This window comes from Mytilus trossulus, chromosome 8 (genome assembly GCF_036588685.1).
Source record: "Mytilus trossulus isolate FHL-02 chromosome 8, PNRI_Mtr1.1.1.hap1, whole genome shotgun sequence".
Lineage (NCBI taxonomy): Eukaryota > Metazoa > Mollusca > Bivalvia > Mytilida > Mytilidae > Mytilus > Mytilus trossulus.
This window is the reverse complement of record NC_086380.1, coordinates 37,360,757-37,377,315: the sequence shown is the minus strand read 5'-3', so window position 1 is coordinate 37,377,315 and position 16,559 is coordinate 37,360,757. Positions and strand designations below refer to the sequence as shown.

The window sequence follows — 16,559 nt, the reverse complement described above, 5'->3', positions numbered from 1 at the left end:
AGTGAAAAAAGTACAAAGTTGTACAGCACTGAAGATCAAAAATTGAAAAGGTTTTGTCAAATACGGCATTGTTTTTATGCCCGGGATAAGAACATCCTTATTATATAGAACACTTAATGCTATTGCAAACAGTAAATTTTAACAAATGAATATGAAAGAGATATACATAATGAAACTGAAGTATTAATAAATTACTTCATTTTAAGATTCTCATCACCTCCTGTACATGTTATTAATTCATATTAATTTCTAACATGTTTAACCCCACCACATTATTAATGAATGTGCCTGTCCCAAGTCAGGAGCCTGTTATTCAGTGGTTGTCATTTGTTAATGTGTTACATATTTGTTTTTCGTTCATTTTTTTTTACATAAATAAGGCCGTTAGTTTTCTCGTTTGAATTGTTTTACATTGTCTTATCGGGGCACTTTATAGCTGACTATGCGGTATGGGCTTTGCTCATTGTTGAAGGCCGTACTGTGACCTATAGTTATTAATGTTTGTGTCATTTTGGTCTTTTGTGGATAGTTGTCTCATTGGCAATCATACCACATCTACTTATTTATATTTACATTTTGATATGGGCTTTGCTCATTGTTGAAGGCCGTACTGTGACCTATAGTTGTTAATGTTTGTGTCATTTTGGTCTTTTGTGGATAGCTGTCTCATTAGCAATCATACCACATCTTCTTATTTATATTTACATTTTGATATAATTTTTATTTGCATATTTTGTCCTTCAATATCTGGTGAAAATATCTTATTTGTCAATTCAAAAGGAAAACCTATGTATATCAAAGTGTTTTTTTTTTTATACCTAATAACCTGTACAAAGTAAAGCATTATTATTCTTAGGTTTAAAAAGTTGATTTTAGAACTCAAATGGTCTGCAAAAGAGATCACTAAAATAATATCCATTGAAATAATTATCTTGTGTTGTAATTTCAAGTGAAAAAAGTAACAACATTAGCCATTACTGTAGATCCATGTCATACTACTTTATAATGTGAGTTATATATTGTAACATTAATTATAAAGTGTTTTTGAACTGCGGAATTCACAAGACTTTAATGATGGTCATGTGTCATATCTCATAAATTTTCAAATTGATATCAACTCACTTGCCTAGACTTGAATGAACTTTTAGTTTATCAAGCTTCAGATAAAGATATATAACCATAATATGATGATTCATACCTAAACATGTTCAATCATATTTCTTACAATGTGCTTTCTTGAGATATACTATATCATCTTTAACTCAAGGTCACATGTCATATGCATTATGCAACATAAAAATAATAAAAATTTAATGCATACATGCATGCAGTACCATGATTTTCATTCATTAATAATAGAATAGCATTCTCATTTTAAGACACAATCAAATTCTTTTGTCTCTGTTAGAACAAGAATGTGATTGTGACGAAAACACTTAAGTGGTTTGAAAAATATATTTTCAAGAAATCTTTTTTTTTAACCAAAATTAAAATCTATTTACTGTAGCTGTGAATTTGACCTTTGAGACAATACTTTCAATATAAGTAATGGTCTTCTTCATCTCATGTGGCATTATGGGTTTAACTAGAGGCTTATAAAAATCTTTGTAGCTCAACAAGGTGTAAGTGTATATTCAACAAAGGACACTATCCATTATTGTAGACAAGAATAGAATTCTGACACAAACCTCTTTAAAGTGGATTTTGTAAGGCTGGTCATTTTATTTGGTTTAGTTTCTCTCTATCTACTTTAGTTTTTTGTATGAAACACAAAAGAGAGTAAACAAGACTTCATTGAAGGGCAATTAATCATATAAAGAGTACCAACTATATCGACATAATTTGACTTGTTTGTAAATCTTGCCTCGCTGATCATTTTTGTTATTTATTTCTATTTATCTATCATAACTTTTATCATAGAAGGCAAACGCAAAATAATTGGTAAAAATTGTCAATAAAGGGAAAAACTCCAATAAGGATATTGAATCAATTTTCTCTATCTTTATCTTAATTGTAGACCTTGCCATGTGATCTTTGTTGCTAATTTAAGTTTCTATCTATCTAGTGAAATTTTTAAGGCAAAACACTAAAAAAAAAAAGAAGAAATATCATCAACAAAGGGCAATTACACTAAAAAGGAGTCGACTGACAATTTCAATCACTAAATATTGATAGATCTGGTCTTGCTGATCATTTTGGCAATTTCAAGTACTGTATTTATATTGTTTAGTTAAAAGAAAAAAGAATTTTAAAAAAATTTGTCAGTAAGGACCTTTATGCCTATATATAAGAAGTACAGTGAAGGACACAGCCGGTCGCCTGGTCGCCAAATGCAACCAAAACCTCGATTGGGCGATTAGAAACTGTAAAAAGATAGATAGTTACTGACCCAAAAATAAATCATTGGGCGAGTGCATTTTTATTCTCAAAATCGTAATTAACACACCCCAACTTCGGAACAATCATTTTTGGATATTCTCTTGTCACATCGTTGAAACGTACAAGTTGAGGAGGTGTTCCATAATTGGAAGGATAAAAATATATAAGAAGAATAAGTGCAATAGAATATTAACATGGCGGATGACAAACACGTCGTGCGTGATATTGCTTGTTTAGTGGGTCAAATAAGGCTTTACTGGCAATGGTGATCGCTCAACAAATTGTGTTTTATAAAAGATAACGATAGTCATTGACAGTAAAATCTCGTCTGACCCACTAAAGAGGGAGGGTAGGAGGGGTCCTGATCCCGAAATCCTGAGCTTAAAAACATGTAATCCCAAAATCCCGGGCTTAAAAAACCCGAATTCCCGGATCCCGAAAGGGTCAATCCCGAAATCCAGAGCTTAAAAACACCCGATCCCAGAGTCCCCATAAAGGTCCTATCCCCCCTCACTAAACCAAACAAGGACAAGGGAACTATGAAAAGAACTCCCAACACCGATACAAACGAGAAGCTAGCTGTCAAAATATTTTTCACGGAACCCCCAAGGACAGAAACAAGTGATAAGAAAATATTACGTTTATGAAATGTCTTTTGATTTTGTTTTGCACTGACATTTTGTACTGAAATACAAACTTTTGAAATGACTGACCAGATAGAATATCGTGGAAATTCTCAGTACTAATTTTAATATATCAATTCGCAGAAAACTGTACATGTTTAATTTTAAACGCAACAACAAAATCTTCAGTGATGAGCACTACATCACTATGCAACCAAAACCAGTAATGGAACTTCACTTCTCGCTATTCTCATGGATTGGAATGAGAGGTCACCTTTTCCTCTTCAAAATCCTATATTGATCTATATTATAGGCACTGGACAGTGTGGTTTCATGTGTTTTTTTTCTCATTTTTTATGACTCAACACAGAAAAAAATTTGATTAAAATAATTGTGCTATCAAAGTTCACTTTTAATATATAATAACGAAGTAATCTCAATGTTGTTTGACCATCATTTGTCTGAGTTTTGTAGTTATTATTGTCCATTTTTCTTTCCAATTCTGTAAACTGTTACCCTCTACTTTAACCCAAGGTACTACATACTGTGCTGGCTGGTTCCACCTGGAATTTAAAAAAAAAATATATTACTATATTCATCTTGAAGCCTGAAAAACTAGGGATTAAAGACAGCTGCAAAGAATGAACATGATAATTTTAGGTAAGTGAACAATATATCTTTAAAATAATACATTGTCTTGATTTTTTTTAAATATGTCCAAAAAAATAATTTCAGGAGCTGTTGTTAAGACAAAATGTCATTACTATATATGCCTCAAGTCCCAAAGGTATCAATGTCATATCATGGTTTAAGGTGATATCTGTTCATCTTATTTTAAATATTGATAAATGAAGAAGTGTACATTGGACACAATTGATGCCCTCACTTGCATTTAACATTATAAAGGGACAAAACTCAAGAACAGAGAGTGACACAACTAAAATTTGAACTTGATGTGTATTTTATGGTAATATGTATTGTGAACAGGTTTCATAACATTTGGTTGAAACAAACAAAAGTTAGAGAGCAGTAACTAATTTTGGGACATACAGAATGAAGTTAACATTTGTCCATTGTGCTCATGACGATGTGCATCAGTCATCAGGGCTTCCAAAACGGTCATATATTCCGGTCATTTGTATAATGTCCGGTAAAAGACCGGCTGGGAAAAGCATGAAACGGTCATATTTTTTAGTTTTCAAGGCTTTTTCGGTCATTTAAATATAATTCCCGATCTTTTTGACCCAACATTTTGCCTTTAACAGCCATACATTTCCGGTCATAAAAGTGACATGTTGATTAATTACTATCAAAACAACCCTTACTTCAATACTTTCTAATTTTAATCAAGGCTAATTAGTTGTTGGACAGCTGAAAACTATACCTGATCAGGTGACAGGTAAACTAATTTCAGTACCGGACATCGTATAAATTTTATCGTTCCATTCACAATTACTTTCGTACATTTCAGCAGTTTGTATCTAATTGATTTAGTCCAAAAGATCAAATTTATAATAAATACATTTATAAACTTGATTTGATGAAACATTTAAAAAGGTTTTACATGAAAAAATCGTCAGAACTACGTTGTATGAAGAAAAACATGTGTGTGCATGTGCACAGGTGGGAAATTCAATTATGCATCCTACATTTCTTCAAAATTCTAAAACTATCATTGATACCTGTACCTAACTTTCATTTGGGTGGAATCAGAAAAAATGAAGATTTTAACATATTGGGGCATATTGTTTCCCCCATTATATTTAGGAAAGTAAATTAAATGTCAAACCAACAAGTTCAATACCAGCTAACTTGCAGCCAAATTTCATTTAGATATCTTGTACCAGCCAAAAGTTTTATTAAAAAAACATGTCAAATTTGTCAGGAGTGTGACGCTTTTTGTTTGACAGGATTTTTTTTTTAATAATTTACATGTTGAGTAAAAATTATTATGATGAATGCATGTATATGAAGATGGTTTATAATCATTCTTCAATACTAGGTTTTGTAGATTATAGATTGGTGTTATCATTGCACAAATATTATGTAAATAAATATACATTGTGAAAAGGTATGTACCAAAAATTAATATTGGCAAAATTTGATAATTTCTAAATTAAAGTGTTATGGTTGTATTTTAAAGGAGTATTTGTGTGTAAAACTGGTAAGTATTTATTGTATACATGTATAAGCTATCCATAAAAGGCTATACAGACATCCTGAGGTGCATAATTCACATATTGGATTAACTTCTATACAAGCACCCAAAAATGTCAGGAGTGTGACAACTGTCTTTAAACATGTACCAAATTAATATAATGCTTTTCATCTTACATTGTTTTTTATTTTTCAGAAGCACCTGTTCCATAGAGAAGAAAAACATTTATTGCAGCTGTGATAATCTATATGTTGAATCTACACACTTGATTTTTAGATGTCAGGAGTGTGTCACTTTTTTTATACATTCAATGACATTGTTTAAATTTTTTCAATAACATTGTTTAAATTTTAATTACATATTCAAAAAAATGATCCATTGTTACTTGGTGTCAAAATTTTGATAGAAGAAGGTTAGTAAATACAAAATTTAAAAATATATGTCATTGAACGTATAAAAAACGTGTCACACTCCTGACATCTAAAAATCAAGTGTGTAGATTCAACATATAGATTATCACAGCTGCAATAAATGTTTTTCTTCTCTATGGAACAGGTGCTTCTGAAAAATAAATAACAATGTAGATGAAAAGCATTATATAAATTTGGTACATGTTTAAAGACAGTTGTCACTCCTGACAATTTTTGGGTGCTTGTATAGAAGTTAATCCAATATGTGAATTATGCACCTCAGGATGTCTGTATAGCCTTTTATGGATAGCTTATACATGTATACAATAAATACTTACCAGTTTTACACACAAATACTCCTTTAAAATACAACCATAACACTTTAATCGAGAAATTATCAAATTTTGCCAATATTAATTTTTGGTACATACCTTTTCACAATGTATATTTATTTACATAATATTTGTGCAATGATAACACCAATCTATAATCTACAAAACCTAGTATTGAAGAATGATTATAAACCATCTTCATATACATGCATTCATCATAATAATTTTTACTCAACATGTAAATTATTAAAAAAAAATCCTGTCACACAAAAAGCGTCACACTCCTGACAAATTTGACATGTTTTTTTAATAAAACTTTTGGCTGGTACAAGATATCTAAATGAAATTTGGCTGCAAGTTAGCTGGTATTGAACTTGTTGGTTTGACATTTAATTTACTTTCCTAAATATAATGGGGGAAACAATATGCCCCAATATGTTAAAATCTTCATTTTTTCTGATTCCACCCTTATGTTGATTAAAAAAAAAAGAGAACATATTCTATATATTCAATAATTTCATGAAATTTCGATAGAATTGCCTTCTGGTTTTTGATACTTTTCTTCCAACATGTGATAAATGCATTCATATTATATATTTTTTGATATATATGTTATGTGTCAAATATGTCAGGAGTGTGACAAAATCCCAGAAATGGATGCTTTTCTAAAAAGATGATTACTTTAAAAGTGTAGCCTATATTGGTATATTTTTTTTTGCTGATTGTTACCAAAAGTTGCATCTTTAATGGAAAGGTGTTTTTGTTAATATTCTTAAGTAATTTTTTTCTGTATTTAAACTTTTATAACCAGGTCATTCATAATCTGCCATACATAAAGTGCTAAAACAGGATTTTTTTCAAATTGATGGCGATAATGTATAGAGAATTTGGTATCCAAATGTTCCTTAATCAACCTGGCATTAATAGGAAATATGTTTATGCTTTTAATGTATTCTTAATTGATGTAAATCATGTGTATATGTTTAGTTGTATTTGTTCAAATTACTGATTTTGTTAATTATTAAAAGTTAAAATTATTCTTAATGTGTTAATGCTTTGTCTGGACACTTAAGTTTCATAAAATAAATGATATGGTGAATGTGGTGAGACAAATCCTGAACCCCAAAAAATATGTTTATTTTTGACCATGCTCGTCACACTTTTGCCTCATTTTTTCTGATTCCACCCATTTCAAGTATTTTGTTGAAGAAATAATGGGAAAGAGCTTCTTCGCTCAGTCGTGCTATGTAAACGTACACGGATTTTACGTATCCGTTTATGGTCCATGTTTTACCATTGTCAAGTCAACATCCGGTTTTGAAAAATGTGACTTTTAAGGAAAATAAAGTTCTAGACAACGTCAATTTGCACAAATAAAAAGTCTTATGCAGATATGACCACGCTGATGTGCACACTTTGAATGATGCAATGCCAATTTTAACAGTTTATGAAAGAACATCAAATTTTTATCAAAGTAAAGTTTAATATCGTTTTTAATCTAATGTCGATCATTAGGATGGCCATCTGATTACCATAATTGCCTTTTGTGACTTAGTCTTGGGGATTTAAATTCGGATCAGATATAAAATGTCCGGCTGGCTCAGAAAAATTTTGGAAGCCCTGCCAGTCATATCTACATAATTCATACCTTTAAAGTTTTTAATAAGCAAAGTAAAAGATTGTCAAAATAATGAGTGAAGTCAATGGGAGACTACTCAAAACAAATTTCAACTTAAAATCATGCACCTTCAATATGAAACATTATTATTTAAAGACCATTTTTACAGAGAGTTTTTTACAGAGAAGTTTTTTGATTTTTTCACAAATTACTGCAACTGCCCACATACACAATATATTCATATATGATTAGCTTAAACAAAAATCTTTGGGTATTAATGTGTTGTTTTGGTTTGGTCTTATGTAGAAGCACTTCATATTTACTTCCATCATTTGTTCATTGGTAAATCTGTACAAACAAATTAAGAACAACACATGTTTATCTCAGGTAGTCCGTATGATCAATGAGATTTCTAAGTTAGACCATATCCTTTATTTTGCTGTTTGGTGTGAGCTAAGGCTCCATGTTGAAAACTGAAGACTGTACTTTGACCTATAATGGTTTAATTTTATAAATTGTTACTTGGATGGAAGGCACACGTACCACATCTTCCTTTATCTAGATGAAGCTTTAGAATAACACTTTTTTCATTATGCTTTCAATAGTGCTCTTTTGTGATTTTTAACTTTGGTCTCAACATTTTAAAATGTACAAATCATCAAACCAACAATAATACTGGATATACTGGATACCAAATTAAATGTATGTTTTTGCCAAAAAAGTTCTAATTTTTCATCTTGTGACATTTTTATTAAAATTCAAAAAAGTTTATGCTCAAGTCATGACAAAAACGGTGTGATATTCTGGGACATGAATAAATAAATATAGGATCTATAAATTTAATATCTACATTTGTAATCAGTAAATGCATTTATTCTTAATACGAGAAAGTGATCTCATCCTACCATTATCTTTTAAAACCAGAACAACTTTATTGTGTTATTTATCAATAATATTTGACAAAATTAAAGATGAAATGGAAAAAGTGCAGTCATACCATCATTGTTTAAGTCTATGGGAGACAACTCAAACAAATTTAAACCAATTTTGTTAAAAACACTTTGTACAAACATCAATAACTTTCTGGTGTAATGTTTTAAAAATTAAATGTGCTTAAGAAATGTTTGTTTTCTGAACACATTATACCTAAAAGACTAAAAAAGAACACTGATTTGTGACATATTTGAAGAAAGAATGAATTTTACAATACATTGTATTATGGTTGTTCCTAGCAAAAAAAACTATGTTTGTATCTTATTTTGTTATTTTTATGTGCCAAACCAGGATATCCACTAAATGTTGCACAAATACATTGCACTGATGCAACTTTTGGTTCCCATGCAAAAGTACTTTACATACAATAATGGCATTTAGAATTTACTCTATCCCATACCTTCATATATTCTTCTACAAACATATAATATAAATACAGATTGTTGATTTAGTTGTCTTTTTAATCAGGATTGTTTATTGAAATGCTTGTAACAATAAAATACAAACCATTCACTGATAGTATCTTTAACATGTACACAGTCTGCCAGTGCCTTCCCTGTGGAGTTTATTCTCTGATTCAGTAATGGTAACATTTTATCTAATAATTTCTGGTCATGTTCATGAACATTCTTACATAACTCTGAAAATCGAAAATTGTTATCATTAGTTCATTATAAAGAGATGATGTTCTATTTACTATTTTAATCAAACAAATCAAATTTTTATATTTTCCTTTAACTGATATAAATTCTAAAAATGCCAAAGGGACACTTTTTTTATTTATAAAATTGAACTTTTGTATTCAATTAAAGTCATTAGGAACGAGTGATCGGTGAAAAAATAATCTTCTTCCAATTCTTGAACCAATGAATCAATTTTTTTTTCAATCAGTTAGTGTTGTTGTGAAAATATGGCAGGTAAATAAAAGTTCGTGTTTTGAAGCCAAAATTTAACGATTGTCACCTGTTTGTCAACAATCGACAAAAAATAAACAAAAAAGCATGGAAATTGAGCACATGTTTAACATGTATATTCAGATAATAGTTTATTTTAAGGACATCCATGCATATTGTGATCACTGGATTTTTTCGAGATGGCTAACACTGAGGTCACTTTGCATACGGAAAATATGTTGGGGGAATCGCTTCTATGAATCCATAGTATAAATACAACATATCAAGAAATTTCAAATTTAGAAATGCAAATAAATAACACTCTTTACAAAACTAGGTGCTTTATTCCTCCTATCTTTAAATCTGTGTAAATACCTTCAATCTGTGATGAGGAAATGTCCTCGTCAGACCAATTAATTTTCTTTAATGTGTCTTCATATTTCATCTTCAAACAGTGTAATAATATACATTCTGGTGCCTAAAAATAACAATTAAAATCATACTATAGGTTATTGTTCTAAAGGCAAGTTTTCAATTTTATTTTTTTAATTAATTAGATCATCCATTCTTCATTTCAATAGTACTAAAGAATAGTAGTACTGCTAAAGGGTGACACTTTTTAGTTCATTCAACATTTTTAACTATTTAAGGTATTAGTATATGGCTTAGCCAAAAGGTTCATATAACACAAATCTTTGCTGTCAAGCAGCTCATTCTGTTCAGTAGTAAAGGTACTGGATAAATTTGTGGACAAAAAATTGTTTGTCAAGTTTTTACTGCAAAGTTATGTGTATGTTTTTTCAATGTAACTGTTTCACTGTTTGTTTGAATTTTATGATAAAATACTGATTTCTTCAAATAAGCCCTAAACTAATTCAAATTTAACAGAATCATTTAAAAAGATCTACAATTACCCTTTCAAATCTATGAATACATTATCTCTGAACTAAGCTGTACAGCTTCATTGTTCCTGTACACCAAGTATGATTTCTAATACAATGGTTGACAGAGTAATCTACCCAAATTTACCTTATATGGTGGGAACTGTACTGTATCTAATAATTGTTGTAACTGTTGGTAGGATGGATTTGTAGTCTGGTTTATAGAGATGTCTGATATTGGGGTCTTCAAAGCACTGAAAAGTAAATACCTTGCAATTTATACTCTTACTATAATTAATTCCCGCACACAATACCATAGTGTGTTTATAAATTGTGTTAAGGTATTGTTACATTTTCTATATGTATATATTTGAGGATGGTTATCAGGGTTTCCCCTGGGTCAATTATTTTTTTCCCCACCTCTTTCACCAAAACAATATATTTTTCGCCACTTTATTATTTTTTTCGCCAAGTAACACAAATTTATATTTCTTTTAAAATTTTCCTTTTTTTCCAGCCCCCCTAAATAAGAAGTGGTTTTTACAACAAAACGAAGCATCTTATCACTTGGAACTGATCCCTCGTGAAAGGTGTAGTCATTACATTGAAGGGTAACTCTCATGTCACCCTTTTGAATAGACCACTTCATAACAACAGTTTTCTTTTCTAGACGATCGTAAATAAGTAAAACTATATGCTCGAAAAATTTATCAAAAGTTATCTCGAAACACGTGTGTCACTGAAACGACTTTGAAGTACAAAATCAAATCAATGATCTATATGAAAGTTAAATGATCAAGTTTTAAATCAGAGACCTTTCTTGCTTTTGAACATTTTTCGTCATAACAACAATTTTCTTTTCTGGACTATCATAAATAGAAGGCGAGGAAGCGTAAAAAATTTGCTTCAAACACTTGCGTCGCAAAGTGGTTAATAAATCCCTTTTGTGACATGTGACAAAAGCCATTTAACCATATCATTTTGTCATATCATACAATCAACACCTTTATTAACTAGTCCTTTATTGTTGATAGCTATGAATGCAATCAGCTGAGTATTGATTTTCTGTCAAAATCTTAAAGAGTTCAAGGTGAATTCCGAGTATTGTCTGATCGGTAAAGTCAGAGAAACCCGAAAAAGTAAATAAACAAGATGACTGAAAATAAATCGTTATATATATTTCTTTCGCCAAATTCTTTCGCCAATGATGAATTTTGATCGCCACAATTATTATTTTTTAGCAAAATGCGAAAATGACGACCGCCAGCGGAAACCCTGATGGTTATTGTTCTATAGTCTTAAATAAGTTTTTTATGATGTGTTTTGTAGACAATTTGTTATCTTTTCTATGTTTTTCCACACAAAATTGTCATTTTTTCCTGGACTAATTATAGTTTTGATTGCTACTTTGGTATCTTCTGCCTCTTTTTTTCAGTTGAGAAATGTAGTTACCATATACAAATGTACTTTAAATTCAGAGAAAAAATCAAATGCAAAACATGAACGGGATAATTCATCAAGCATGCTTAAAGTAATTAACAATTAAAATTGCTTTTGCCTTAGCATTTTACAATTTTGAAAATTATATCAAAGTAACAAACGATAACTTTTATAAGACTCATTCAATCCCACATCATGGATGCTTTAATATCGTAATTTTATTATGCTTTTATGCAAGACAAAAGCCTATAGCATTATTATAGTAAATTTTCATGCAATATATTTTACCTTTCAGTGACAACAGTAAATAATAAGTTAGGTAAGGCCAAAGCTGTAAATTTATTAATCTCATCTACTACAGATCCATGTAATCCACTGGTCAGTGTCTGGGTCTCTGTGAAGTGTGTGGACAATGACTTGTTTATGTACTGATCAATCTGTGAAAAAATACACTAGATAAATTATTAACTAACTATGTCATGACCTTCATTTGTGAATTTTATTCAAATACTTTACTCAGTTACAGAAGGCAATATGAATGAATTCTTTATACAAAATCATGTTTATACCTATAATATTGACCAGTCCAAAAATTATCAAAGCATGTCAGCATTCTAAGAATATTTTTATTATTATTTGTGGGTGTTTTAAAGTAAGGCCATGGTTTTTTAATTTGTTGGTTTACGGATTTTCTCCATAAAAAAGTCGGGTCGGTCGGTCGGAAAAAAAAGAAGAAAAAAAAGATCTTTCAAGACAGAAAACTGATATGCAAAATAAAAAATATATTTCACCTTTCTAATTTGTTTGTCATACTATTTTTTCATCGTTCTTAAATTTTAGTTTGATGAAATATAATTGCTCAACTGTACACATCGCATGACATTGTCTAATAATTTCCCGTAAAAAAAGGGGGGTACACTGACAAAGACGAAATAAAATCGTCATTTCACAAACAAGAAAAACAGATTCACGTCAGTTATTTGACTTAGCTTTTAATCAAAACTTGGTGAAAACTGATAAAGAAAAAAAAAGTAAAAACGTAAAAAATCTGTTGTCATGCATTCCCTTTTTTATCCAAATGGACGATCTTTTTTTTATTATCTTTAAAACAAGAAAGTATCAAATGATTTGTTAAAATTCAGTATTTTAACTTGATGTCTTGAACTACCACCTGTCCACATTTGGAAAAGTCTATTTATATGAGAACATGCATCTTACGGACTGGTGACAAATAAGGGAAACGAACTTATTGTTTAATTGGTTTTAAACACAGGTTTCGTTCCGCAAAATTATTTGCGCAAACAATAATTAATAATTGATTTGTCTATTTTTAGAAACGTAAACTGAAAGTTTCATTTTTCACAACAGAAAGTGTCATCACTTCTGTTAGTGATTAATGCATTTCATTTTATAAAAAAGGATATTTTAATTATTTTTCAGGGATAATGCATTTGTTAGGGTCGGCGAGAATAAAAAAAAAGCCTGAAAATTCGAATTTATTTTTATTTTGGAAATCGGCAAAATCGGGTCGGCGGATCTGTAAACCAACAAATTAAAAAATCCTGGCCTAATAGGCGCCACACTTTTACTCAATTCAGAGATTTTTCTTCATTAAATGTATTTTCCACTGTATTTTTTTCCAGAACTGCTTGAGATATGATCTGATGCCTACCAACTTAACTAAACAAACCATATGTGATCATGTGCATAATTCAAGTACCTCAACTGCTCTTTATATCTATGGAAAAATAGTCAAGATTTTTAATTTTCTCTGTTAAATTTAAATTCAAAACCTGGTAAATAGCTGGCCTTATGTGAGAAAACATTGGTATTCATTCAGTAATGAACTGTCAATATTCTGTTTGGTTTACTAATGTTTTTGGTGGGTTGTCTACCCAATGTTATTCCCACATCTGCTAATTTTTTTTTATTTCTGTCAGAGTAATTTTTCCTGGAATTAATATGTATTATACTTTCCAAACCTTCAAAGATTATGAATTCTTGTATTTCTCAGGTTTGCCAGACATAGAGAATGTTCATTTTACCCTTTCTTGACCAATTCGTGGCTATTTAATTTCGTGATTTTTTTATTTACTTGATGAAGTTTAATAAGGAAAGATCCAAGGTTTACATATTCGCGACGATTTATATTTGCATTATTTTTGTACTCGCGAAAGTTGCGAAAATAAGTTGGTTTACAGTACTAAGTTCAGATTACTATCAAATTTGACTTTGTTTACCTCTTTCCTTTGATCTTCTAATCTAGATTTGGCATTATAATTCTGTCTGGCAAGAACCTGTATCAAATTCTGTTTTCTTTCCTAAAATAAATTAAATTAGGAAAATAGCATTTAATACTAAAATATTGAATAAAGATTGATGCATTGATTTTTTGTATTTCAAACCATTTTCAGCACTCTAAGCTATTTCCTGAATGCCAATTTTAATTGTTAGAGGAAGCAGGATTGCCCAGAGGAAACACCATTCCTTTGGTAGGAAAACTGTCAATCCTAGCTAATAAAGATATAAGTGGAATTCATCTGCAGTGTGCGAGATTCTAACTTACAGTCTCAATGATGACATGCTGGTAATAAATACTGTAGATAAACTCAATCACTTGCAATACTGGTCATCAAGGCTTCTAATGCCTAAAAAGGAAGCTTTTCAAAATAAAACTAGAGGCTCTAAAGAGCGTGTGTCGCTCACCTTGGTCTATATGAATATCAAACAAAGCATGCAGATGGATTCATGACAAAATTGTGTGTTTTGGTAATGGTGATTGTGTTTGTAGATTTTACTTTACTAAACATTCTTACTCCTTACAATTATCTCTATCTATAATGAACTTGTCCCAGTAGTAACAATGGAAAATGTTAAAAATTGACTATAAAGGGCAATAACTCCTCAGGAGTTCAATTGACCATTTTGATAATCATGATAATGTCGACTTATTTTAGGTACTTTGCTGTACATTATTGCTGTTTACTGTTCTCTATCTTTAATAAAATTCAAGAAATCAACCAAAAACAGCAAAATTTTCTAAAATTACCAATTCAGGGACAGCACCCTAACAACAGATTGTCTGATTCGTCTGAAAATTTCAGAGCAGATAGATCTTGACCTGATAAACAATGTTTTCACCCATGGTGGCCATCTTGGCTGGTTGGCTGGGTCAACGGACACATTTTTCAAACTGGATACCCTTATGATGATTATGGCCAAGTCTGGATTAATTTGGCCCAGTAGTTTCAGAGGAGAAGATTTTTGTAAAAGATTACTAAGATTTAAGAAAATTGGTTTAAAATTGACTATAAAGGGCAATATCTCCTTAAGGGGTCAACTGACCATTTTAAACATGCTGACTTATTTGTAAATCTTACTTTGCTGAACATTATTGCTGTTTACAGTTTATCTCTATCTATAATAATATTCAAGATAATAACCAAAAACAGCAAAAATTCCTTAAAATTACCAATTCAGAGGCAGCAACCTAACAATGGGTTGTCCAATTCATCTGAAAATTTCAGGGCAGATAAGATTTTGACCTGATAAACAATACTAACCCATGTCAGATTTGCTCTAAATGCTTTGGTTTTTGAAATAAAAGCCAAAAACTGCATTTTACCCCTATGTTTTATTTTTAGCCATGGTGGCCATCTTGGCTGGTTGGCTGGGTCGTCGGACACATTTTTTAAACTAGATACCCTAATGATGATTATGGCCTAGTCTGGTTTAATATGGCCCAGTAATTTCAGATGAGAAGATTTTTGTAAAAGTTTGGGCCAGGTGAGCTAAAAATGGTATTGTCAGGCATGTCAAATTGAAAACTAATAAAAGATGGTTACATTGTATCCCAGTACAGAAAATTTACACAGAAAATTTTCTCCTTAAATGTATTAAAGAAAGTGTAACCAATTACAACAATATATTTTTTTTTTCAAATATCTGTTTGTTTGGGAGTTAACTTATAGTAATCTTAAAAAGTAAATAAATAACCATTCTGCTTGCTACTAGTTTTTGCTTCAAATTAAAATTAAAATTATTAAAAAAAAATATTGTGTCTTAAGCAGGGATGGGCACGATTACTGACAAATGTAATCGATTAAAAATCGATTACATGAAGGATTTTTGTGCAATCGATTAATAATTGATATTCAAATTTTAATATGTAATCGATTACAATCGATTACTTTATCAAAAGTAATTACATTACTTTTCGATTACTGTAAATTACATACTTCAACATTTCAACAAAAAATAACATAAGTCAAACACAATTGTATTGCTCAACATTTGTATAGTGGAAATTAATTATGATCTCAACAAAATGCATCATTCAAAGCATGCATGTTTCTAAATTATAAGTTAATATCTGTTTTTTTAGATCAAATCTCTTGATGAAGATTAGAAATATTTATAAAAAATCTTGAAATTTTTACTTTCAACATAAATGAAAGAAATTGTCATTGCATTGCAATCATAACTAATTGTTTTTAAAAAATTTAGCTTTCTAACTGACTTCAGTTAGCTTTTTTGTTTTTATTTACTCTTTCAAAAACATTTTTTTAGCATAGTTAATTATAATGTTTTAAGGAAATTTTAAAAAAAGTAGAATTATTAATTTGTTCAGCTAATTTTTAAGATCAAAATTTATTTTTATAATGACATGCATGATTTAAACCTTTTATTTGGATAACCACCCTAATTACAGATTATTTAACTGCCACTGGAGTACAATTACCTGGGGCTAAATATTGTAAATTTCCTTCTTAATTAGACATAAGATAATTCAAATAAAAACAAAGTATGTTTGTTGTTGATTAGAAGACTTT

General features: G+C 30.1%; 1 protein-coding gene and 1 long non-coding RNA gene across 4 annotated transcripts in view; both read right to left on the bottom strand.

The window, feature by feature from the left end:
* The window catches only part of LOC134680915 (uncharacterized), a 499,914-nt gene that overhangs the window by 414,688 nt on the left and 68,667 nt on the right, over positions 1-16,559 (bottom strand). The window lies entirely within an intron of this gene.
* Positions 1-16,559, bottom strand: part of LOC134680913 (HAUS augmin-like complex subunit 5) — a 409,805-nt gene that overhangs the window by 377,794 nt on the left and 15,452 nt on the right. For 2 of the 3 annotated variants that reach the window (XM_063540206.1, XM_063540207.1), the window contains exons 13-18: positions 13,968-14,048; positions 12,016-12,164; positions 10,436-10,541; positions 9,782-9,884; positions 9,021-9,153; positions 3,408-3,565 (exon numbers count right to left, since the gene is read on the bottom strand). In XM_063540206.1, coding sequence (XP_063396276.1) covers positions 3,439-3,565; positions 9,021-9,153; positions 9,782-9,884; positions 10,436-10,541; positions 12,016-12,164; positions 13,968-14,048 — 699 coding nt within the window. In that variant the 3' untranslated portion in view covers positions 3,408-3,438. Of the gene's footprint in view, positions 1-3,407; positions 3,566-9,020; positions 9,154-9,781; positions 9,885-10,435; positions 10,542-12,015; positions 12,165-13,967; positions 14,049-16,559 lie in introns of those variants that run through there. The other variant, XM_063540209.1, reaches the window with a different exon arrangement.